Raw genomic sequence first — 24137 nt, forward strand, 5'->3', positions numbered from 1 at the left:
ACAAATATTTTGATTTGTTGAAAGTTATGTATGTTAAGACATAAAATATTTTCCTTTTCAATAAAAAGGGAAATGACGCTATGCCCGACACATATCCGGCTGAATCCCGTCGGATGACGTGTCGACCATGATCTAGAAAGAGAAAGTGAAAATTACTATCTCTCTAAATCATGGCACGACAAGTCATCCAGTCGGGATTCGGCCGGACATAGTATCACGGTCGTAATGAAGAAGTCTTAAAATCTCGATAGACAAAATGCAAATTCTAAGACCAAATCAGTCGAAAAAAATTTTGACGTGCCACATTACAGATATATATCTTATTTTTTTCCACGCCTAAGATCCAGACCATTGATGACAATTTATAACTTAATATGTTTGTTTACACGTTGGCGGAAGGTAAAAAATTCATTCATCTATTATTATTATTATCTCAGCTGAAAAAACTCTCCCCCACATTTCCTCTAGCTCTCTTCTTAAAAAAGTCTAGCGCCTCTTTGCCGCCCGTCGCTCGGAATACTCTCACCGGTCGCCATTTAGGATTCATCGCCGGATTCTGTCTTCCTTATCGAACTGTAAGAGAAGTTTTATATCAATTTTATTTATAGGTTTTCTCATGTAATCTCATTACATATTATGCAAATTATGGATTTAGGGTTTATTTTCCTAAGTTTATCCTTGTTTCTGTTACAAAATTCAATTTTTAGGTTAATTTCTTAATTTGTTTCTTAATATGTTTGTTATTACTTATTCAATTAGAAAACTAGTCATGTTTGCCTAAGCTTCCTTGAGTTAAATATGATGATTTGGGAGGTTTGTGTACTGGACAGGGAGGTTTTTAATTGGTCTTTAGCTGGAGATTAAGATGAAATTAAACTTTGCTAGTGTTTTTTTTTATTAGTCGGATCTGAAATCCGACTGGAGGTTTGTATTGACTCGAGTGAGATTTTAGAATAGTTGTTTTTTCTGACTTGTGGATGTCGAAATGGCTGATCTGGGATGATTTTGGGTCTATTTGAGTAGGACAAATCAGATCCGGCAAATGAGAAAAAAACCAACCTCGAGCTACCCTTTTTTACATTATACACTGGTGGAATGATCATTTCTAGAGAAAAAACCCGAACTTTGTTCCTGGGGTCAATGTTATCTGGTACGCAGATCACTCCAGTATGTGGTACAACCTTACAAGTACTGATATGCGACATCCTATTTTAGAGTCCGGTACGTGTTTGACTATTTTTACTAACAATAAACACTCGTTATGATTCATATGGAATATATACAACTACTCTTAGCTATTTTATCTCTATTAAACTTAAAATGTTAACTAGTTAGACAAGAGATCTATTTGGGTTAATTAGGGCTACAGATTTCGGTACGGCAAATTTGTGGCACCGGACAGTAAACCCACCCAGAAAGGGTACGGGGAAATCGATAAGCAGTATGCAAAGGGGTGTGGTAGAGTATCTGTTGACTCTGTGTCAAAGTTAATCCACAAAGATATTGATGTTTTGAAATTACTCATGTTGTTATGAATTTCATTTTCATTGCCTAATATTCAATTGTTACATTATGTAAGTGAAGAAAGTTTGTGTTCTATCCTATACATTGGCTGAATGGCTTCCACTCCGTTTTATGTTTTTCTATGAGCTTTTCAGTGGTGCACATTATGGCCGATGTTGTTCAGACTTCTGAAGAAAATTATACCATTGAGATAGCCGAGAACTCACAACCCAAGCAAAAGCATGAGCAAGACGGCGGCCATACAAGAGTTGTAGTTGCTCTTGAAGAGAAGTGGCCTGGATGGCCTGGTGAAAGTGTTTTCCGGATATTGGTTCCCTCACAAAAAGTTGGTGGACTCATTGGTCGTAAAGGAGAGTTCATCAAAAAAATGTGCGAGGAAACTCGGGCAAGGATTAAGGTTATGGAAGGTACTCCAGGCACTCCGGCAAGAGCTGTAAGTTCTTTTGAGTTTTGTATACTCTGAATTTTTTTTTGCACATGGGGTTATGTAGTTTGTAAACTTGAAAGTAATTTCTTGTTCCTTTTTGAAGATCAATTAGCTCATTATCATGCGTTTAATTGATTATGTTGTATCTTTACGAATTGTCGTATATGCTAAGCATGCAACACTTTGTTTTTGTTATCTTGTGAAAATGATGTAGAAGAAAAGTTTGCTCCGTTTCTTCTGACTCACTTGAGAAAACACCTTCGAGAGACGGGTGCCTTAAACAAAGCAGAGAAAAACAATATGCCCTAACATTTAGAAGTTCTTTAGAAAGATTTAATAAATAAACAAGTTGTTAATATTATACAAAAAATACCTAAGCACTTCAGTTTAATTAAGAATTTTACTTTAAGTCGCTTGGAGTTTCACTCCATTCTAATTAATATTCTTTGTGAGTTAATGTCATAACCAATAAAATGACTCTCAGGACCAATCACTGTAATGGAAATATGATTAAGACTAAGCCTCCGTTGTTACACATAAAAATAATGAAGATGGATATTGAGTTAGTAAATAATCACTCGAAAAATATGTAAAATTTACGAGGAATCAACAAAAGAAACATAAAGTTGAACACAATATATATCCAAAATTTTATGTTTTGATTATAACAAAATTTATTCTTTGCAGGTTTTGTTCGTTAACCTAATGCAAGAATTCTCTTACCATGTGTGACTTCAAATTAGAAGAATCAAAGTTCCGACATCAACATCGACATTATGTGTGCTGTAAAACTGATCGAACTAACCACTCAGTTGCCAGCTATATTCTTATCGACAAAGCTTTGCGTTCGATCTAGTAACCTCAGAACTTGGTTGACTGGGTCCAATTGCTTATGCCTGAAATAACCCAAGGTACCATCATAAACAGTAACTAAATGAAATCCTAAAAAACCGTAATTTACTTAAATGGTTCGTAAGATCACCAAGTTTCACCACCCATTTGAAACGAACATGAGTTAACCACACAACAAAATGTATAGGTCCTTATTGATTGTTTAGTCATATCCAAAGATAAAGTGGAGACTTGAAATTATGTACAAACCAATATCTCTGATGTCTCCGTCTTAGAGGATCTCCAATGCAAAACTAAAAAAACTCAAATTGTCCAATATGTCAGGTCGTAGAGATTCTCTTTCCTAGATGACACTGTTGAGATTCTCAATTCAAAAGACATTTCTCAATTCAAAACACATTTCCATTACAACACTCTAAAAATTTAAAAATTGCTTAGGTGTCATCTCCTAGATGGGTAGTTTTGTATTTGATATTGAGTAGACAATTGAGATCCGCAAAAGAAATTTCAAATATTGAGTTTTTTCCTAATGAGATCTCAATATTAGATGTTGCTACATTATCATAAGACCCAAAATGAGTTTTGCATTGGAGAAAGTTTTAAAAAAGTCGTAGGTGAAACTTAGAGTTTTTCAATTTGAGTCTTGCATTAGAGATGCTCTTGGACCAAAGTTAGATATTTTTATTAAATATATTTTACTTGGATTTGAAATTATAAAACTTAAGAGTTTTTCAATTTGTGTTGTTTTACTATTTATTTATTTTCGTCATATGTTTCATATTAATAATAAATGAAGGTGTCATTGTAATTAACAAAATGTGAAGATTTGTTTTTGTTCTCAAAGGACCAATTTTGAGTACACCTTGGATACATAGTTCTCAATTTATATTTCATCTATTCTAACTAAAGGATTTGAATGATACTTTTTATCTTATATTTATGAATGAGACACTGTGGCTTTTTAAGATATGAAAGCACTTTTGAAATGTCATACTAAAAACAACTGAAACAACACATTCCCTTTTACTGATGTACTGAATAAAAAGCACTTGGATTAAGTTACAAAGTTACTCAAACGGGGTCTAAGTCCCAATTTACATTTTTACAAGCAAATGGATTTTTTTTTTTAATAATTTTATTGTTCTAGTGGATGCTACAAAAATGTGAAATAGTTGTCTATCAAAGCAAGAGGTTGTCGCTACATGGTTCTACATCAAACATGTTACTGTTGAATATTAGTCAAAACATAAAATAGTGATATCAATTACAAAAATTAAAAGCCAGAACATTTGTACACGACACATGCCAAGAAAATCCAAGGGCTTAATCTTAAAGCTTACTTGAGCTGCAAAGGGGTGGATAGGAAATAGTTTCAACTCACGTATCTTTTGAGACGTACCACTGTTTGCACTTAAAAGCTAAAACGATCCCCTAGCTTGCATATTAGCTAGTCGATTTGGAGACAGTAACTGCTGATAATATCTATAAGCACTAAGCTTGCACCAATATTGTTTTTATGGGCAATGCTTACTTGGCTTGTGAATAGCAACATGTGTTGTTTTACTAAAAAAAAACATTGAGAATATAAGCACAAGATAGAAAGGTCATCGTAAGGAAATTATTCCGATATTTGATTTTATTTTACTTTTTGGTCGCGTTTGATGTAATCTTATATGAACATGAAAACCTTGCTTCTTATTGCTTTACTGGCGTGGATGTTCAAGAAAAGAGAATTAAAGACACGAGTTCACTAAGTCAGGCTTCGAAAGGAAGCATTACAATCACATTTCGTGTGATAATGTAACTTTTTTTATATTTTATTTTAACACAATAAGTTAGTAAAATATCTTAGAACACTTCGATTTTTATTTACTAGATGATAATGTACTAGCATAATGAGATAAGTTTTGCCATTGATACATAATTTAGTCTTTGTGTATCGGTCCACCCATTTTTTCCCTATTTTAAGTTTCATAAACCATCTTAGAAAAATCAAAAAGGGAATTTTGTTTAACATTTCTTAGATGATAGAGTGTAAAGTTGTCGAACACTCATTATTTTGAAAGGCTTAAAAAGGAAAGCAATCTCAGTTAGCATAATTCACAGTTCCACTTTCACGTGGGATATGACTTAACGATCAACAAGGACAATGTATCATTTTATTGTGTGGTAAACTCATGTTCGTTATAGATGGGCGATGAAAACTTGGTGATCTTACGAACCTCTTAAGTAAATTGTTGTTTTTAAGGATTTCAAGTTAGTTATTGCTTATGACAGTCCCTTGGATTATTTTAAGCATGAGTAATTAGAAGCAGTCAACCAAGTACTGTGATAACTAGATAAAACATAGCTTGTCAGTAAGAATATAGCTGACAACCGAGTGGTTAGTTCGATTGAAGTTTTATAGCAGGTATAGTGTCAATGTTGACCGCAAAACTTTGATTCTTCTAATTTGAAGTCACACGTGGTAAGAGAATTCCTTACTTAGGTTCACGAACAAAACCTGCAAAGACTAATTTTTTCTAAAATCAAGACATTAAATTTTCGGTTTATATTTGTTTAACTTTATGTTTCTTCTTGTTGATCTTCGTAAGTTTGTAGATATTTTTTTGAGTGATTATTAGATCACTCAATATTCATCGTAACTATTTTTATATGTAACAACATGGGCTTAAGCTTAATCATATTTCCATTACATTGGTTGGTGTTGAGAGTCATTTTACCGGTTAGTATACAAGAAATATTAATAAGAAATGACTGAAATTCCAAGTGACTTAAAGTAGAATTCTTAATTAAACTAAAGTATTTATCCTATCCATTGGCTTCTACTTTATTTCATGTGCACCACTGTAAAACACATAGAAAAATGTTATGGAATTTAATTAAGGATTTTACTCTACGACACTTGTAACTTTACTCGTTTCTAATTAATGTTCTTGGTGACATAACCAGTCAAATGACTCTCAGTACCAACCGATGGAAACCTGATTAAGATTAAGCCCCCGTTGTTAATTAATTTACCTTGAGTCACTTGGAATTTTACTCTTTTATAATTAATATTCTTTGTGTAATAACAATAAAATAACTCTTAACACCAACCAATGTAATGGAAATGTGATTAAGACCATTGAGTGACCAAATAATCACTTAAAAAAATCGGTAAAAGTATACGGAGATCAACAAGAAGAAATATAATGCTGAACAAGCTGTAAATCCAAAATTTATGTCTTGATTATAACAAAAATTAGTCTTTGCAGGTTCTGTCCGTGAACCTAAGGCCAAATTTCTCCTACCACGTATGACTTCAAAGTAGAAGAATCGAAGTTCTGGGATCAACACTGTCACACTGACACTATGTCTGCCGTAAAACTTTGATCGAACTACCCACTCAGTTGTGAGCTATATTCTTACCGACAAGCTCTGCGTTTTATCTGGTAACCTTAATACTTGGTTGACTGCTTCTAATTGCTCCTGCCTAAGATAATCTAAGAGAATTGTCATAAGCAATAACTAAATTGAAATCCTTAAAAAACAACAATTTACTTAAAAGGTTCGAAAGATCACCAACTTTTTTTATCACCCATCTATAACGAACATGAGTTAACCACGTAAGAAAATGATATACTGTCCTTGGAGATCGTTAAGTCATATCCCAAGTCAAAGTGGAACTGTGAATTGTGCTGACATAGATTACTTTCCTTTTTAACCGTTTCAATAGTGAGTGCTCGACACCTTTGTTCTCTCGTGATTTAAAAAATGTTACATAGAATTTCCTTTTCGGTTTTTCTATGATGGTTTGAGAAACTTGAAATAGGAAAAAATGGGTGGATCGATACTCAAAGACTAAATTGTGTAATCAATGGCAAAAGTTCACAATGCTGGTACATTATCAGAATAAACTCTAAAAATTCCAGTTGTTCTCCAACAAGAATATGTCTTATAGTTATGTACTCAGACAGTTAAAATTTCAGATGTTTTTCTTAGTTGTAAATTAACAAAAGCAAAAGGGTAAATGCTAGATTTCTTTCCTTTATGATTACTAGAGTACTTCTAAATTCGAGTTCAAAGAATTGGGTTATTTGTAGATGATTACTTTGGGACTTTGCTTCCTTAACAGGTAATGGTTTCAGCGAGAGAGGAGCCTGATATTTCTTTACCTCCAGCAATTGATGCTCTTCTGAGGGTCCATAAGCGCATTTGTGATGGTTTAGATAGTGATCCAGCGATTGCTTCACAAGTTTCTGGTGGTAATGTTTCATCACGGCTGCTTGTACCAGCTACACAAGCTGGAAGCTTGATTGGGAAACAGGGTGCCAACATAAAAACAATTCAAGACGCTTCAAATTGTATTGTACGAGTTCTTGGACCAGGTATTCTTGCGCACTTTCTCTTATTTCCTTCTGCTTGTTCATGTCACTATATCATAGTTTTTGTCCTTCCTTTGTTTCCAAAAAGAAATCCTTGGAGTGCATTTTGCAAACCATGTCATGGGACTACTACTAGTATGGGGTGAAAACTTGATGATGGCAGTTAACAATGCTGAACGTATCGGTTATCCATCGTGTTGGCGAAACTAAGATCCATGCCTCAATAATGGGTCTCTAGTGCTCCTTTTTCTCATTTGTTATTTATGAGTCATTGCAGAAGATCTTCCTATTTTCTCTCTCGAAGATGACAGAGTGGTGGAGATAGTAGGAGAACCATCAAGAGTGCATAAAGCAGTTGAACTGATTGCTGCTCAACTGAGGAAATTCTTAGTTGACCGTAGTGTAATTGGCATATTTGAAGTTCAAGTAAGTTTAAACTTTTACGATTTAATCTTCTTTACCTCGTACCCTCATTTGACTCTTTCCCTTCTCGTAAAATTTCCAGATGCAGCCGCGACATTCACAAATGGAACAGAACATGCCACCATTCCCGCCATGGGGTCCTCCTCTAGGTATACCACCAAATGCTGGTGGTGGTTTCGGTTTTGGTGGGGCTCCCCATTATATGCCACCTCCACGGCATGAAAATGGTTTTTATCAGCCACCTGATTTCCCACCTATGGAGACGCAGCAGCCTCATCAGGGTCTATCAATGTACGGGAGAGAACCGCCCGTGGGGACTCATTATCCAACTAACCCTCAACCTCAATCAGCTCCTGTCACACAGGTCTTGTCTACACCTGAAGCAGATATGCATTGTCAACCTATTTTAAGTAGTAAATTCTTTTCATTTTTAACAAGTGAAGTTCACGGTTTCCTGATTGTCTCAGTTTAAAGTAGAAAAACTTTATGGCACGAGAACCCTACTAATAATAGGTGTAATTTGGTCAAATCTTAACTTTCGTGTTCTTATTTCTATAAGATCAGAAGTTGGTGTTCATAGTTCATTTCTTAGTTCAAAAGTATAAAATAAACTTAGCTAAGACGCGATATCCAAGTTCCGACTTTTTTTATTGGTTTTGATTTTGTGAGTTCCGACTATGTGCAGGTGACACAGCATATGCAAGTACCTCTCTCCTATGCCGATGCTGTAATTGGAACAGAAGGCGCAAATATTAGCTATATTCGAAGAGCAAGTGGAGCAACTATTACCATACAGGAAACAAGAGGCGTTCCCGGAGAAATGACGGTTGAAGTTAACGGAACCGCTTCACAAGTCCAAGCTGCTCAGCAACTCATACAGGCATATTTCTTGATAAAGCCTACTTTTTTTCCTTTCTATTTTGCAGAGATAATCTTCATTCTGTTTCATATTTTTTTGCTTTATTCTAATCCGGCTTATGTCAATGATCTCTTATCCTCGTTTCTCGATGTTCTTTTTGTTCTTTATTTTTCCACTCACTCTTGATGTGGTTGGACACAAATCAAAGATTGATGTCGCTTTTCATTTAAAGATGTTGACTCCATTTCTTGTTAACTTGCAGAATTTCATGGCGGAAGCTGCTGCAGCAATATCCGCACAGAACCCAGTGAGCGGTGGACTGACCGACCCCGGTTACAACAGTTATCCTCAACAAGGTACAATCTATTCATCACCATCTTCGAACGTTGGAGCTGCACCAGGCACTGGAGGAGGAGGAGGAGGTTATGGTTCAGTTTATAGTTCCAACTATTGGAATTAATACAACTTAGGGTTTTCTGTGGATTTAAGAGGACTAAACCTGATATGTTCTAAACTGTGTTTTTATTTCCTTGTAGGTTAAGGTCTAATTGTTGTAACCTTTTATACCTAATTTCTTATAAATTACAAAATGTGTTCCTAGAAAATGAAGATGAAGATATTGCATGATTCATTATTTTGTAATAAAAAGGTGATCTAGTGAATTCTTGATGTCGAGAATTCAGTGACTTGTATTTAGTGGAAGTTTTTGTAATGGTTATATTTTTTCTGTCCTTGTTATACAATTCTTTTTTCTCTATTCTGATCAAGTTCAGTTACAGTTTAATGAGCTATAGAATGATGTGTGGGTAGGGGACGGGTAAAACCGATGCTACGAACCAACGCCCCAAAATGATCGGCCCTTATCGTGGGTAAAAGTTGAACCGAAGCGTGGAAATAGAATTCCACAAAAGCGTGGCTAAAAGTGACTAAGTAAAAAGACGGGTTAAAAGCGTCATACAAAATTGATAGGAGTGGTCTGAACATTGCTAAAACACAGAATACGTCAGTTAGTAATTCTTTTGAGTTTTGGTACAAGCTTACAACCAATTATATAACAAGTTGTGACCAGGGAGTCCCCCTGTTTTCACGGAAATGTCATAACTACCCTTCCCATTAATATATTTTGAAAATAAAATTAAAACCAAAAACCTAAATTCCACCTCACTTCCCTCTCTACCACGTCACCTCTCTCTCCAACTCACCTGTCTCTCTCTCTCTCTCCAAGTCAGCACTCTCATGAAGGTCGCCGGCCGAAAATTTTTTCGGCCGGCGACCTTCATGAGAGTGCTGACTTGGAGAGAGAGAGAGGTGAGTGAAAAAAAAAAAAAAAATTTAAGTTTGAAGGTCGCCGGCCGGAAAAGAGAGGTGAGTTGGAGAGAGAGGTGACGTGAAAAGAGATGAGTGGTGGAGAGGGAAGTGAGGTGGAATTTAGGTTTTTGTTTTTAATTTTATTTTGAAAATATATTAATGGGAAGGGTAGTTATGACATTTCCATGAAAATAGGGAGTCATATTTGAATTTACAGAAATTTGGGGGCCATAAAGAAAGCTGGTCACAAAGTAGGGGGCCATATAGGAATTAACTCAATAATAAATGAAAATGAATTAGGAAATCCACGTCCATAAAGGAGGTCATCTAAAAGACATAAACACAAAAGAGAAATCTTACTGTATAATTGTTCTAATACACATGTATCATAAAAAGCGTTGCGCAAAGTGAGAATAGAAAGCGTTACACAAAGTGAGAATAGAAAGCGTCGCGCAAAGTGAGAATAGAAAGCGTCGCGCAAAGTGAGAATAGAAAGCGTCGCGCAAAGTTAGAATAAAAAGCGTGGTGCAAAGTGAGAATAAAAAGCATCGCGCGAAGTTAGAATAAAAAGCGGCACGCAAAGTTAGACACGCAAAATGAGGATCAAAACCGTCATGCTAAGTGAGGATCAAAACTGTCACACAAAGTGAGGATCACAACCGTCACCCAAGTGAATCCGAAAAGTGGAGTCAATGCCGGCACAGTAGTGAAGTAAAACATCATTTAAAGTGACAGTTGAAGTGATGATAAAAGTGTAGGAGAAGTACATCCAAAAGTGAAGGCAGAGCGTTGCTGAAAGTGAAAGCTAAGCATCTTCGAATGCGAAGGCCAAAATATCGACAAAATTCAATTCAGATCTCGAGTCAGTGTTGTTGGCTAACACAACAGGTCTTTCAAGTCTTTAAAATTGTACATTACAGAACCAACTAGTTCATAGCCATACAATTTTATATACTAACCAATACCCAGTAGTTTAAAACAGTTGAAATAAACAAATCACTCAATATCACAATCTCTTATGTACTTAGTATGAACTAAGTATTCTTACCTAAAATACAACAGAGACAAGCAAAACTTGAGTAATTTTAGCTTCAATGGAACATATTCGACACACCTTTGCTTTTGATATTTGATGTTTCTCTCAGATGAAGACGAATGGCGAATTCCAATTTCTCTGATAACAACGACGAGGAAGAGAGATAACCCACAGAGAAGGCTTATATAGGTGCTGCACAAGTTGTTCTGAAATGACCCGTTTGGTTGCACCGACTGCAATGCACAACTCTCTTCACACGCCCACGGTCTTCTGCACGGACCCGTTTCTTTCTCGGTCTACCCGGTGGTCTAAGGGACTTGGGTGGGTTGATGATGATTTCAGCAGATTGATCTCCTCCATTCTGAGTTCCCTCAGACAACTCTTTCCAGAGACTCTTATCAGGAACTGGATGAAGGGTCTGTGAGTATGTTTTCCGATATGTAGTAACCGTAAAGCAACTCTCCGTAAATCGATGAACATTTTGCCTGCAAGAGAGAAGTGCTGCCACAGCATGAGCACAAGGAATCCCGTAAAGTTGCCAACCACGACACAAACAGCAACGGTTTCGAATATCCACAATATTCGTTCCTTCATGAGAAATAACTTCGAATTCAGCTTCATTTGCACGGAGAACTTGATAATTCCGTGCTCGTTCAAGAGCTTCAGCCACCCGTTTTTCTGCATTCGGCACGAGTATTGAGCTCCACTGCATACTTGTTTCACGTCGTTCATTAAACCAAGTCATAAGTTGCCTCCTAATGCATTCCATCATTTGGATTATTGGAAGACCAGAAGCTTCAAGTATCCAATCATTCAAGGATTCAACTATATTAGCGGTAAGATGCCCGAAACGTGATCCTTCAAAGTAAGCTGTAGCCCAAAGTCGAGGTGGAATTCTTCGAATCCAATATGCAGCATCTTGAGAAATTTCTTCAATCTCAAGAATTTTCGCTTCAAACTCGATAACAGTAAGAGCCCACGCAGCTTCCCAAAGTAGATTAACAAGCATTGTGTTATTGAACTCCTTTCTGAAACTATCACTAAGATGTCGCATACAAAATCCATGGAAAGCGGTTGGGAAATTCGCTTCCACACCATCGACAATACCCTTTTGCCTATCCGATAAGATAGTGAGCCTAGGCATGTTTTCTGTATTAATCTCAAGAAGGTTGTGAAGTTCAGATAAGAACCACATCCAATTATCATCACTTTCTTCGTCAACAACTCCGAACGCCAGAGGAAATAAAGCACCATCACCATCAAAACCAGTAGCAAATAGCAAGGTTCCTAAGTACTTGCTTTTCAAGAGAGTTCTATCAAGACCAAGTAACGGTCGACAAGCATTAACAAAACCATAGATTGATGCTTGGAATGAAACAAAAAGACGTTGAAAGCAATTATCAACAGGACTACCATAAACTGATGCAATACTATCAGGATTTGTCCGCTTGATTTGTTCACAGTATTGAGGAAGAAGCCGGTATCCTTCTTCAAATGACCCGCGAACTGCAGCCATGACTCGCTCCTTACCTCTCCACGCTTGCTTGTATGATAATGTGATCCCATGAGCTCTATGAATCTCTTCTAATATTTCCTTTGGTTTGTAATGTGGGTTTTCTCTAAGACGTTGTTCAACAGAATTTGCAACCCATTGAACCGAAGCTTGCTGATGACCTAAATGATTGATTCCTCCACAGGTATGTGCTTCATTAATGGTTCTTATAGTGAAGGTAGGAACACCAGGAAGCTTAGCCGCATGGACTCGCCATGGGCATCCCTCACTAGCACACTTGGCGGTGAACCGTGTTTTATCGGACTTCACAGTCTGTATTTCAAAGTGAAGAGCAATAGCTGCATCTCTTAACGCCCTCCGACAACTCTTAACATCAGAAAACTCTTGCCCAACTGCTAATTCATAATTAGGGTTTGGAACTAGAGCACGGGATTGAACAACTGGAGTACTAAGAACTAAATGATGTTCATCAACCATATCATCAGAATTTACTAAACCCATCTCCTGGTTCTGATCCATAACTAAATCGAGATTCTGATCAAGTTCATTGCTTCCTGAAACAACCATTTCATGGTTTTCTCCGATACCCAAGTTGTGATTATGTGCAGAAATAACCAATTGATGTTCATGATTCTCATCGACATGCCCATGATCAGTTTCAGGAATTTGATTTTGACCTAGATCTAAATCATTTTGGTTACCATGATTATGACCATGACTCTGTAGTAGGGCGATTTCACGAGTCTGCCCTAGAGCTAGTTCATCGCTCTGAGAATGACCTAAATCAAGATGATGTTCATGAGTTTGCCCTAAATTCAGTTCACGGCTATGACCTAATCCAAGTCCATGATTATGCCCTAATGCTAACTGCTGGTTCTGTCCAAGAGCTAAATCACGACCTTGTCCAAGAACTAATTCTTGGTTAGCCATTCAACAAATGAACTACTCACAGAATTACAATTACTAATAGATAAATTCCAATAACCTCTACAATTCAGGAACCAAATCCCTCTTCATCATAAAACAAACCCTAATTAAGTTGAAAAACTTAAAAGGAGACACCTTTGAGTAAATCTAAACAGAAAAAAGAAAGTACAAGAACTTTACTTCAGAAAAAGCAAACCTCAGTCTTCAAAACTCCAATCTGAGCCCTAATCCAACAACCCAAAAACCCAAACTTTCCAAATTCCAAGTAATCAAAGTTCAATCTGAGCCCTAATCTAACAACCCAAAACCCCCAAAATTTCCAAATTCCAAGTAATCCAAGCTTAAAGGAGAAACCTTTGATCAAGAACAGTAACAGACAAAAGCTGAAGAACAAAACCCACAACTTAGAAGAGCTAATTAGACAAGCTTTAAGAAGAAAAAGAAAAGATCTGGTAAAATGAAAAAAACTAGGGTTTGGAAGAGGAGAGAGAAAGAAACTGAAATTTGAAAAAAAGGGGGGAGAAAGATGAGATTGGCGGTGGTGGGTAATTGAGGAAAACCAGAAAGACGAGAAGGGCAGAGATTGGGAGAGGAAGAATTGAAAGGGTAAAGGGGTAGAAGAAGGGATTGAGATTTGGGAAGATATTCACGATCTATTAGAACAAAAACTAGGGCTACGTCATACATAAAAGAGGGTATTTAGGTCAACATATAATACCATTTTTCTCTAATCCCTCAATTACTAAACTACCCCTTTAACTTAATTTAACAAATTTTTGAATCAAGGGTATTTCTTTGCACAATTTAACAAATTTAACAGGTTACCATTGAACTAAAGTAGAACTTCGGAAATTCAATAATATTTGGTCGACACAACTTATTTTTACACATTAACAGATAAAGATCTATGTCGTTGTTTTTATTATTTTTTGAGATTTAGGTATACGTATCGATGTAATAAATGAATAATGAATGTATAACCTGTTAATATATAATGTGTTTGGAAATTTCAGTTAGCTTTTTAGCCTTCTACTTTCTTTTTTTTTTTTTTTTTTTTTTTTTAAGTCAAGACCTTAACTTCAATTTAACCATAAGTATCTTCCAACTTCAAAATTCTGTCAAAAAGAGTAGATCAACACAATACTGAATACAAGTAAGAAATGAAAACCTAACAAGAAACAACTGTTGTCTAAAAGAGAGAAGTTCCCTTTCCCTTCTTGTCTCCACCGATTTCAAAATGCTTGCAACGCTTGATTGCATGCTGGGACATGTGCTTGCAGCTCTGGCATTGCAGCCTTAAAACAATCTTCTTGGTAGTCTTGGCCTTCTTGTGGAAGACGGGTTTGGTCTGACCTCCATAACCAGATTGTTTGCGATCATAACGACGTTTCCCTTGTGCAGCAAGACTGTCCTTACCCTTCTTGTATTGGGTAACCTTGTGCAAAGTGTGCTTCTTGCACTCCTTGTTCTTGCAGTAAGTCTTCTTGGTCTTCGGTACGTTCACCATGGCTGCAAGTGGGTGGAGGAACGGAGAGATGCGGTCTTCAGAGTATGGAGAAAAAAAAAAAAAAAAAAAAAAAAAAAAAAAAAAAAATTAGTATGATTTTTTTTTGAGTATATATTTGACATAGTATGATTTTTGTAACATATTTCGCAATAGAATTTATGAGTATATATTTGACATAGTATGATTTTTGTAACATTACAGAAAATTAGTATTCAAGTGGTTATTGCTTTTTAGAAAAAAGCGAAATATAATTCATTAAGAAACACATTAATGGTAGCCGAAAATGTTGCAAAAAGTCTCAATAACATTGAAAGGCTTAAAACCTAGATAAAGCACCAAATTACAAATAAAATCACCAAAATTTGTGTTCTTGGTCGATATATGGTTGTTTAACTGCTCAAAGGAGGCACCGCTTAAGAAAATAATTAACTTTCGTTATTGCGCACCTTGTCTTTTCTATCTAGTTCAGTTTGATAATTAGATCGAGGAGGACAAGCCTCGGGTGTTCTCACACAGACATGATATATGCCAAAGAAAGGAATTATTTATAACGGATAACCCACCTAAAAAAAAAAGAAATCAAACTAAATATTATACTACAAGGGAATAGGTTTTTTTTTTGATGAAATAAGGGAACAGGTTATTAGCAATGTGGTAGTGTGCATGGAATTTCTAGAAATAAATTAGTAATCAAATAAATTGTGGTTTCCTTGCAGTTGTAGATGCTACTGTACTTGTTTGATTTGTTACTCGGAAGGGTTTAATTAAAAACTTTCATTTTGTTTTGAAGAAATATACTCAGTTTTCTCTTAACGACGCATTCACATTTGTGAGAGTAGTCTTGCATAGGGAAAGAACGGTATAACAGTCAAAAATATAATGTTTAGGTCTTATCCATTCATTGTCAATTGATTTTGAGTTGGATGGCAACAAACTTAGCATGATATCAGAGTTAAACCCATAGGTAATAGACTTAAAAGTCACACGTGCTCAATGGCGTATCCAGGATTTACTTTGAGGGGGGTCTAAAATATTACCACTTCAATTCGAAAAATTACAACTTCTTTAGAAAATTACAACTTCTTTGAAAAATTACAACTTCACAAACTTAAGCTAATAATAAATATTTTTATTGATAAAATTGATAGCCACAAATAATTGATATTAAGAGATTCGAAATTTAAACATTTTAGACATATTCATACTTTTATACTTCATAAAGTAAGTACACAAATTAGAAAAAAAACATATATATATATATATATATATATATATATATATATATATAAACTATGTCCTCATGATTCAATATTGATTTCGAAGAGTGAAAAGCATATAAGGTTGAATTCTTGGTGACTGATTTACAGATGTCTCTCAATTTTTGTATTCAGGGAAAGAAAATAATTGAATATAATACATCTAATCGCTTTAGATTTTAGAAATTCTTAATAAGTAGTTATGATTTATGGAACAAATTTTTGCTAAAAAGGAAATAATGGTTTGAAGAAAATCCAAGTGTATTTTGAAGACAATTGTCGTAGGAAAAAATATTTTTTTTAATATCCTTTTTATACGAGATCTAGTCTAAAAATCCACTATCGCTTGTGTTTTGTGAACAAAAAATAATTTTTATTCTATTTTAAGTTATACTTATAACTACATTTAACATAATGAAATTCTAATTTTTCATAGAATGTTTAGATCTTAACTTCATATCGAATATTCATTTCGCAACATATTAAACAACACTAGGGGTGAACGAAGGCTTTTAGCGAGCGTAGCAGACTTCAAGATAGAAAGAAAATAATATCTTAGTACATTGTATAGTTTAAAATCTAAAGTGATTTTTTGAAGATTGAGACTTTGTATCATGATTGTTAAAAATCGAACCTATGCTGCTTGCATGAAACCCGTAGAGCTTACCAGCAGAGCTAGCAGCACTCTATGGTCTGGTATTCTATCTTTACTTATATATTTAAGTTTACCTAGCCTTTTTGATAAGCAGGCCCTTTGGTGGTAGGGGGCCAGTGCGGGCGCCCTGCCTGCACCCCCCCCACCACACGGTCCTAAATTTTAAATGCCATTATGGTAAACATGCCTTTTCAATTGTTTGAATTATATATATGGTTCCAAGCATATCACATTTATACTAAACTTATATTAAAAGTAAGCAAATGCATCAAAATACAAAATTCAATGAATAATTTACTAAAATCAATAATAGCATTACAAGTAATTAAAAAGACTAAATTAATGGTTACAAGAACATCCACAACTCTATAATTAATCCTCACCAGAAAAGAATGATATTATAAAAAAGAATGATAAATGTTATCTTTTCCCATTATTATTAATTAAATTTATTGTTAAGTTTTATTTTCATATGTAATTAAATAAATGAATACATGCAGATAGTTTAGGTCAACCATGAAGAAAGTTCTTCATGTTCATGGATGACAAGAGCTTCTTTCACTTATTCATGACAGTCTTCACCGCTATCTAATGAGCTTCAAAAGACCACCATTACTTTTTTTATTTTATTTTATTTGAGCTTCTGCAATTACTAGCTAGTAGGAAGCTTATCATATCCTCTCTGAAATGATTGAGTAGTAAGAACCTTACTACTACTATAATTAGAAATGGGTGCCCTATGTTTTGAATGATGAACCATGTTCATATTCAATGCAACCCTAGTAGGTTGGCTTGTCGGACGACTCGACGGACAGTGACAGCCTTGGGGTCTGCCAGATAGGCCTGTACATGAAGAACCAGGACATGGAGGAACTCCTCTTTGAAGTGATTGAGTATTAAGAACAATATGGTTATTGTAATTGAAGTACCCATTTTTAGTATCTAACCATTCTTCATATTTCAATGGTCTTGCTCCCTCAACCCGACTAGTAAGTTTAGTAATGCACATTATGACCATTAAGATCATTATCAACTTATTAATGAATAAACCCATGTCCTTAATATCACAACTTAAGTGGGTTTTGTTAGTTAATTTATTTAGTTTTTGAAACCTTTGTTTCTCCTTTTCTTTTGAGATCGAGAGAGAGGGAGAGAGAGATGGGTGTTAATGGATAAATAAAGTGGTGATTTTATGTTGGAGATATTGAGCAATGGGTGAGAGGGGATATATTTATATGTAAGAGTTGGTATTTAGGTTGTTATATTCTTGGCAAAGTAAACAGGTAAGTTACTATACAAGAACTAAAACTAGGGTTAGTTTGAATATACTGACTTAGTCTGGGTTTTGAAGTTTGAAGTTCCAAATATTCATGGTCTCACATTCAAAGTTAAATGACATGGAACATAAGACCACATGAGAGTTTATCCCATAATTTTATGTTTGTGAGTAATGGCCACGTTTATATATATACAAAATGTTACTGTTTTGAGTGTTGAAGAAGTCATTTTGAGATGGCTCATTTCAACAACAAAAAAAAAACAATTGAGATTTGAGATGACACATGATTGAAGTTTGTGATATGACACTCTAATCACATAAAATGAATCTAGATCAATTCCCATTTTGACCTTCTATTTGACTCCCTATTCGTCCGAATTTTTTTTAAATTTCATGAAGTTTATAGATGGAAACAAATTGTTAAATATGGTCAAGTAGAGGGCGATCAATGTGGTAGTTCATGCAGGATCACTACCAAAATTAAATAGTTATACATAAGTAGATCTCATATTTGAACAGTTGATAAGAGAAAAATATCGGTTCTAGTGAGTTTCATATCAATATATTTATTTTCTGAAGGATCATTACATCGTGCATCATGACTGGTGGTGATGAATACGTAACTACATTCATAAGTAACTTCATGATAACTAGTTCTTGAAGGCCATGATATCTATTTTCTTAGTTTATTATGACTAAATTAAAATTACATTAAAATATACAAGATCGGTAAACCACAAACTTGAGTATAAAATCCACATTTTTACGTGAACTATTTTAACGAAAAAAAATAAATTTGTGAAACGTATATCAGAAAAATAAAATAACACTTCAAATAAATTGGTAATCAAATAAATTGTGATTTCCTTGCCGTTGTAGATGCTACTGTACTTGTTTGATTTGTTACTGGAAGGGTTTAATTTAAAACTTCCATTTTGTTTTGAAGAAATATACTCAGTTTTTTCTAAACGACACATTCACATTTGTGAGAGTAGTCTTACATAGGGGAAGACCGATATAACAGTCAAAAATATAATGTTTAGGTCATATCCGTTCATTGTCAATTGATTTTGAGTTGGATGACCACAAACTTAACATGATATCAGAGTTAAACTCATAAATAATAGACTTAAAAGTCACACGTGCTGCACATCATTCGAAAAGAAAAAAGAACAACATTGCGTGGAGCCGAGTAAAAATGAAAAGTGTATAAAGTTTTCTAAATATTAAATGTGGAAATTTGTGGGGTTGTAAGGACACGTGGGAGAAGGAGAATCATAAGCCATTTTTTTGGCGTCTAGTTGTTGTTAAAAGCGCCCCACCTCTTTGAGGTGACTGGTAAATTCGTTTGGACCACCCCACACTGTGTGCCTCGCCCTCTGAATCGACGAGGTCGAACCTACTTTGGTTCACTAAATCGATTTGTTCTCAAGAATTTCAACTCTAGTAGCTTGAAGAAGATTTTGGAGTCATTCGGTGAACTAATATCGGTTGGACCACACAAAAATCGAGCTTCTTTAGTAGTAGCTGTAGGGTTCAACCAATTTTGTAAACCAAAATATGTTCGAACTCACCGATTTGATTACCAAAAAACAGCCCGAACCTAGTCCTTAACTCTGATTAATCATTTCATAAACACTTCCTCAGAGGTTGGAGATCTAAACAAAGTTTTAGGGGAAATGCTAGAGCGTCTTAGAATTTGGTACTTAGGAGATGACATGTTTCCTCGTTTGGAAACAAAAGCGATCCGCACCATAGTCAAACTTTGATTTTTTTTATCTTTTTGTGAATTCCACGTCATTATGTCACCCTTTAAGTCATCCTCTAAGTAACTCTAACATCTCCCATGTTTTAATGCCAATATGGTAAACATGGCCTTTTGAGTTATTAATGTTTAATGTATTTCAAGGCTAATTATGAGCTTAACCTATATATCCTAATAATGTAAGTTTGAATCATATGGTTCCAAGCATATCACATTTATAATATTACACTTATATTAAAAGTAAGCAAATACTTCAAAATACAAAAATTCAAATAAAATAATTTATTAAATTCAATAATAGTATTACAAGTAATTAAAAAGACTAAATTAATGGTTACAAGAACATCCACAACTCTATAATTAATGCTCACTAAAAAAAGAATGATAAATGCTATCTTTTCCCATTATTATTAATTAAATTTATTCTTAAGTTTTATTTTCATATGTAATAAATTAAATGAATACGTGCATGCAGATAGTTTAGGTCAACCATGAAGAAAGTTCTTCATGTTCATGGATGACAAGAGCTTCTTTCACTTATTCATGACAGTCTTCACCACTATCTAATGAGCTTCAAATTAAAAGACTACCATTACCTTTTTTTATTAATTTGAGGTTCTGCCATTACTAGTAGGTAGCTTATCATGTCCTCTCTGAAATGATTGAGTAGTAAGAACCTTACTACTACTATAATTAGAAATGGGTGCCCTAGGTTTTGATTGATGAGCCATGTTCATATTCAATGCAACCCTACTAGGTTGGCTTGTCGGACGACTCGATGGACAGTGACATCCTTGGGGTCTGCCAGGGAGGCCTGTACATGAAGAATCAGGACATGGAGGAACTTCTCTTTGAAGTGATTGAGTATTAAGAACAATATGGTTATTGTAATTGAAGTACCCATTTTTAGTATCTAACCATTCTTCATATTTCAATGGTCTTGCTCCCTCAACCCGACTAGTAAGTTTAGTAATGCACATTATGACCATTAAGATCATTATCAACTTATTAATGAATAAACCCATGTCCTTAATATCACAACTTAAGTGGGTTTTGTTAGTTAATTTATTTAGTTTTTGAAACCTTTGTTTCTCCTTTTCTTTTGAGATCGAGATCGAGATCGAGAGAGATTGAGAGAGAGGGAGAGAGAGGGAGAGAGAGATGGGTGTTAATGGATAATATTAACTTATGTTGGAGATATTGAGCAATGGGTGAGAGGGGATATATTTATATGTAAGAGTTGGTATTTATGTTGTTATATTCTTGGCAAAGTAAACAGGTAAGTTACTATACAAGAACTAAAACTAGGGTTAGTTTGAATATACTTAGTCTGGGTTTTGAAGTTTGAAGTTCCAAATATACATGGTCTCACATTCAAAGTTAAATGACATGGAACATAAGACCACATCAGAGTTTATCCCATAATTTTATGTGTATGAGTAAGGGCTACGTTTATATACATAAATATCTATTATACAAAACAGATCCTTGTGACTAGGACACAATTAATACAAATAATATGACTAGGACAAAACAAAATCTGAGTAGGACATAATTTGATTGCCACATAGACATTTTAAAAAGACAACCCTTTCTCTTTTAATCTTAGTCGTTCAAATGGATGTATGATTATTCATCTTTTAATCAAGACCTTCAATTGAATAGCACATTGAAAACCAAAACCCTTGGCGTCTTCGTCATCCTTCACGGTTCTTCCCTCTCCCATGAGTCGTCAATCATCGTTTTCACTTCTCCCAATTCAGTTTCTTTTTCGGTTGAGAACTCTCCTTATTCAATTGGGTTAAGTGATTAACTCTACACAGTTCCTCTTCCCCTCTTCTTTCCAGTCATTGAGATAAACCTAACCTTTTCTCTACGTATTCCACTCCTTCCAGTTCCGGCGGTTCTACTTACTTCTCCGGACAAACTAAGTAGTATGGACAACGACCCAAAACCCTATTTTACTTCTTTGATTAATTCTGTTTTCATTTCTCAACAATTTTGTTTTCATATTTTTTTGTTTGTTTCAGTGGGTTATACTAACGAAGAAATAGGAAGAAAAGCTGATCCTATAAGGAGAAGGGATTATGATCAGTTGAGAGAAGAGATTAAAATTGAACTTGAAAAAGAAAAGATTTGAGAAGAGATTATTGCTCAAGAGATCATCCAGAAGCGAGCATTAGAAACTGAATTGAGCAGAGAAGTGTCGTTTGGGTTGAATTTATCAATGCCGGATCCAAAGGTCCATCTTCGTTTGCATCACCATTATCAGCATCCATATGAAGGTCAAACCCTTGATAGGTATTCATTCCGGCCATTGAATTGAGGTATGAAGTTCAACTATTTTCAAGATTAAATCTTATCTTATTTCTTACTTTGATTCTGATGTTTGTTAGTTGATCTAAATTGGGTATCTATAGTTTCTTTTGGGGTTACTTTTTTTTTAGAACTCGACTACGACCTACGTTAGTAATGAAAGAGGCCTAAATCTCGACAAATTATTACATTATTTACTTGATATATAGCCAATTCAGTTTCTTTTTCTGTTGAGAACTCTCCCTATTCAATTGGATTAAGTGATTAACTCTACACAGATTCACTTAACCATCGACTTCAGATCTTCTTTCCAGTCCCTCTTTATGTTGCAGAGAACGTCTTTGACTATAGTCGTTTTTTTAATCTTTCTATCAACTTTGTTTCTTGATTAATATGTTTTTTTTTGTTGTTACCATTAATTTTTTTTAGCTTTAATGTTTTTGATAGGCTTTGGTACCAAAAACTAGGGTTTGAAGGTCAGAACAAATGTTTGAACACCATTAATCTACATTAGGAAACTATCTCATCATGAATATCCTTCACTTCGATTGTCAACCAAATCTGTTCTTATTTAAAAAAAATTAATCAGTTTCTGATGAATCGTCTTCGATTAAAGAATCTTCATGAAGGTCAATGAATTTGATTGAAGTAGTTGTTCAGATAATTCACGTACATTGTTATTTGTATGATGTTTGATATTATTCGGTTGTTTTTCTTGGAATTGAAATACTGATCAGTATTCTTTCATAAGATTAGGTTTGGGTTGGATTGTTAGAATTGGAGTTTAGCAAATTCACATTAATGTCATTTTGTTTCTTATCAAGTTCAATCTTGTAAGTCACCTATACTCAGTTCCATTTCTGGAAAATCATAGTATATTTCTCTTGCTTTTCTTCTGTATTTTGATGAAGTGAGGTGGTGAGATTCACTGTGATTTCACAGAAGCAAGATAGATAGAACAAGAAGATGTTGCTTCTTGATCAGGTAATTATTTTGGACTAATGTCACTTCGGAAATAACCGAAAATTTATAGAAAAAGATAATTAGAAGCATTAGATGCATGGGTGTGCAAAAAAAAAAAAACTACTGGTTGGAAATCGAACTTTTCTGAGTTGTATAAATAGATAGAAATGGGGAAGGGTTCTGCAAGTTAAACATAAAAATACTGGTTAGAAATTGAACTTTTATTAGCAGTTTAAATAAATAGAGAAATGGGGCGGGGTTTTGTAAGTTAAACATGGTTGTTGCTTGGATTTGGAATGAAGCACATCTATAAACCTAACTTTGTCCAAATATTTTGAGATTTTCGGTACTTTCGATGATTGTCACTTGGAATCCCTATCAGGTTGTTAAATGTAAATACTTTTATCTTACTTTCAAATTTTTGACAAGAATCTAATAGTTTCTGATTGATTAGTTATAAGTTTACTTTTGTTGACAACTAATCCTGTAATTGGTGGATACAATTCCAGTGGTATGTTATTTTGACTTGTAAGCTGAAAAGTTTTGGTGTTTTCACGAGTAGATGAAAGATTAGTTCTATGAATACTTTGAGCCCATTATGAGCGTGTATATGCGCACATGACCTCTGTTTGTTATTAAATACTTTGGATTCTAATTTCTCTTCCAGGTTTATCGATATTTCTTGTAGCTTATAATGTTTTGTTAACGTATGCAGATTAAAGAAATGATTACAAGAGAATTTGAAGCGATTTTGGTTCTTTGGATACGTGTTTGTTGGTAGTTGAAGATTTAGATACGTGAAATTGCTAAACAGTGAGTTTGTTTTACTGATTTCATTATCGACATTGTGTGTTTATTTTTTCATATTCACTGGTATAAGTTTGTAAATTACACTATGAAGTTTGGATACCTGCTTCAAAAGAGAAATATGCAATTGAGTGATTTTTATGCAGCTAAGTGTTGTTACTAGACTGTCACCACAAATTTCCACTATAGGGATTATTAGTTATCTAAGGAGAAAGATATAATGGAATGACAATGACAGTGTTGTTTGGACAGATCTCCTGGTTCTTCATGTGCTACAACTTCATTTTTTTACTTCATATAGAAATTTGTATATCCTTAGCTCTTCTATATCTTTGCATTCACCTTTATACCCT

The 24137-nt window shown here is 34.6% G+C and overlaps 3 protein-coding genes across 3 annotated transcripts; 1 reads left to right on the forward strand and 2 right to left on the reverse strand.

Moving 5' to 3' along the window:
* The first annotated feature begins 388 nt into the window (after positions 1 to 388).
* LOC147536069 (flowering locus K homology domain-like) lies at positions 389 to 9172 on the forward strand. Its single transcript, XM_086639153.1, has 7 exons — positions 389 to 575; positions 1659 to 1957; positions 6921 to 7173; positions 7448 to 7596; positions 7676 to 7957; positions 8279 to 8473; positions 8715 to 9172. Exons 2-7 carry the CDS (start codon positions 1670 to 1672, stop codon positions 8910 to 8912), a joined length of 1365 nt encoding a protein of 454 aa, XP_086495279.1. The 5' UTR covers positions 389 to 575; positions 1659 to 1669; the 3' UTR covers positions 8913 to 9172.
* Positions 9173 to 10629: 1457 nt separating this feature from the next.
* Positions 10630 to 13927, reverse strand: LOC147536070 (uncharacterized). The gene has a single exon (XM_086639154.1). It carries the CDS (start codon positions 13237 to 13239, stop codon positions 10978 to 10980), a length of 2262 nt encoding a protein of 753 aa, XP_086495280.1. The 5' UTR covers positions 13240 to 13927; the 3' UTR covers positions 10630 to 10977.
* A 342-nt stretch (positions 13928 to 14269) lies between these two features.
* LOC147536071 (large ribosomal subunit protein eL42) lies at positions 14270 to 14816 on the reverse strand. Its single transcript, XM_086644436.1, has one exon. The coding sequence runs from the start codon at positions 14741 to 14743 to the stop codon at positions 14426 to 14428; it is 318 nt and encodes a 105-aa protein (XP_086500562.1). The 5' UTR covers positions 14744 to 14816; the 3' UTR covers positions 14270 to 14425.
* Positions 14817 to 24137: the final 9321 nt, after the last annotated feature.

This window comes from Eschscholzia californica, unplaced genomic scaffold, assembly GCF_041429995.1.
Source record: "Eschscholzia californica isolate CP2 unplaced genomic scaffold, dmEscCali1.0.p SCAF_5, whole genome shotgun sequence".
Taxonomy (NCBI): Eukaryota; Viridiplantae; Streptophyta; class Magnoliopsida; order Ranunculales; family Papaveraceae; genus Eschscholzia; species Eschscholzia californica.

Coding starts and splice junctions, on each gene's coding strand:
- LOC147536071 (XM_086644436.1), bottom strand. CDS start 14,743: ATGGTGAACGTACCGAAGACCAAGAAGACTTACTGCAAGAACAAGGAG.
- LOC147536069 (XM_086639153.1), top strand. CDS start 1,670: ATGGCCGATGTTGTTCAGACTTCTGAAGAAAATTATACCATTGAGATA. Junction 7,174..7,447: donor TGTACGAGTTCTTGGACCAG/GTATTCTTGCGC, acceptor GAGTCATTGCAG/AAGATCTTCCTATTTTCTCT. Junction 8,474..8,714: donor CTGCTCAGCAACTCATACAG/GCATATTTCTTG, acceptor GTTAACTTGCAG/AATTTCATGGCGGAAGCTGC.
- LOC147536070 (XM_086639154.1), bottom strand. CDS start 13,239: ATGGCTAACCAAGAATTAGTTCTTGGACAAGGTCGTGATTTAGCTCTT.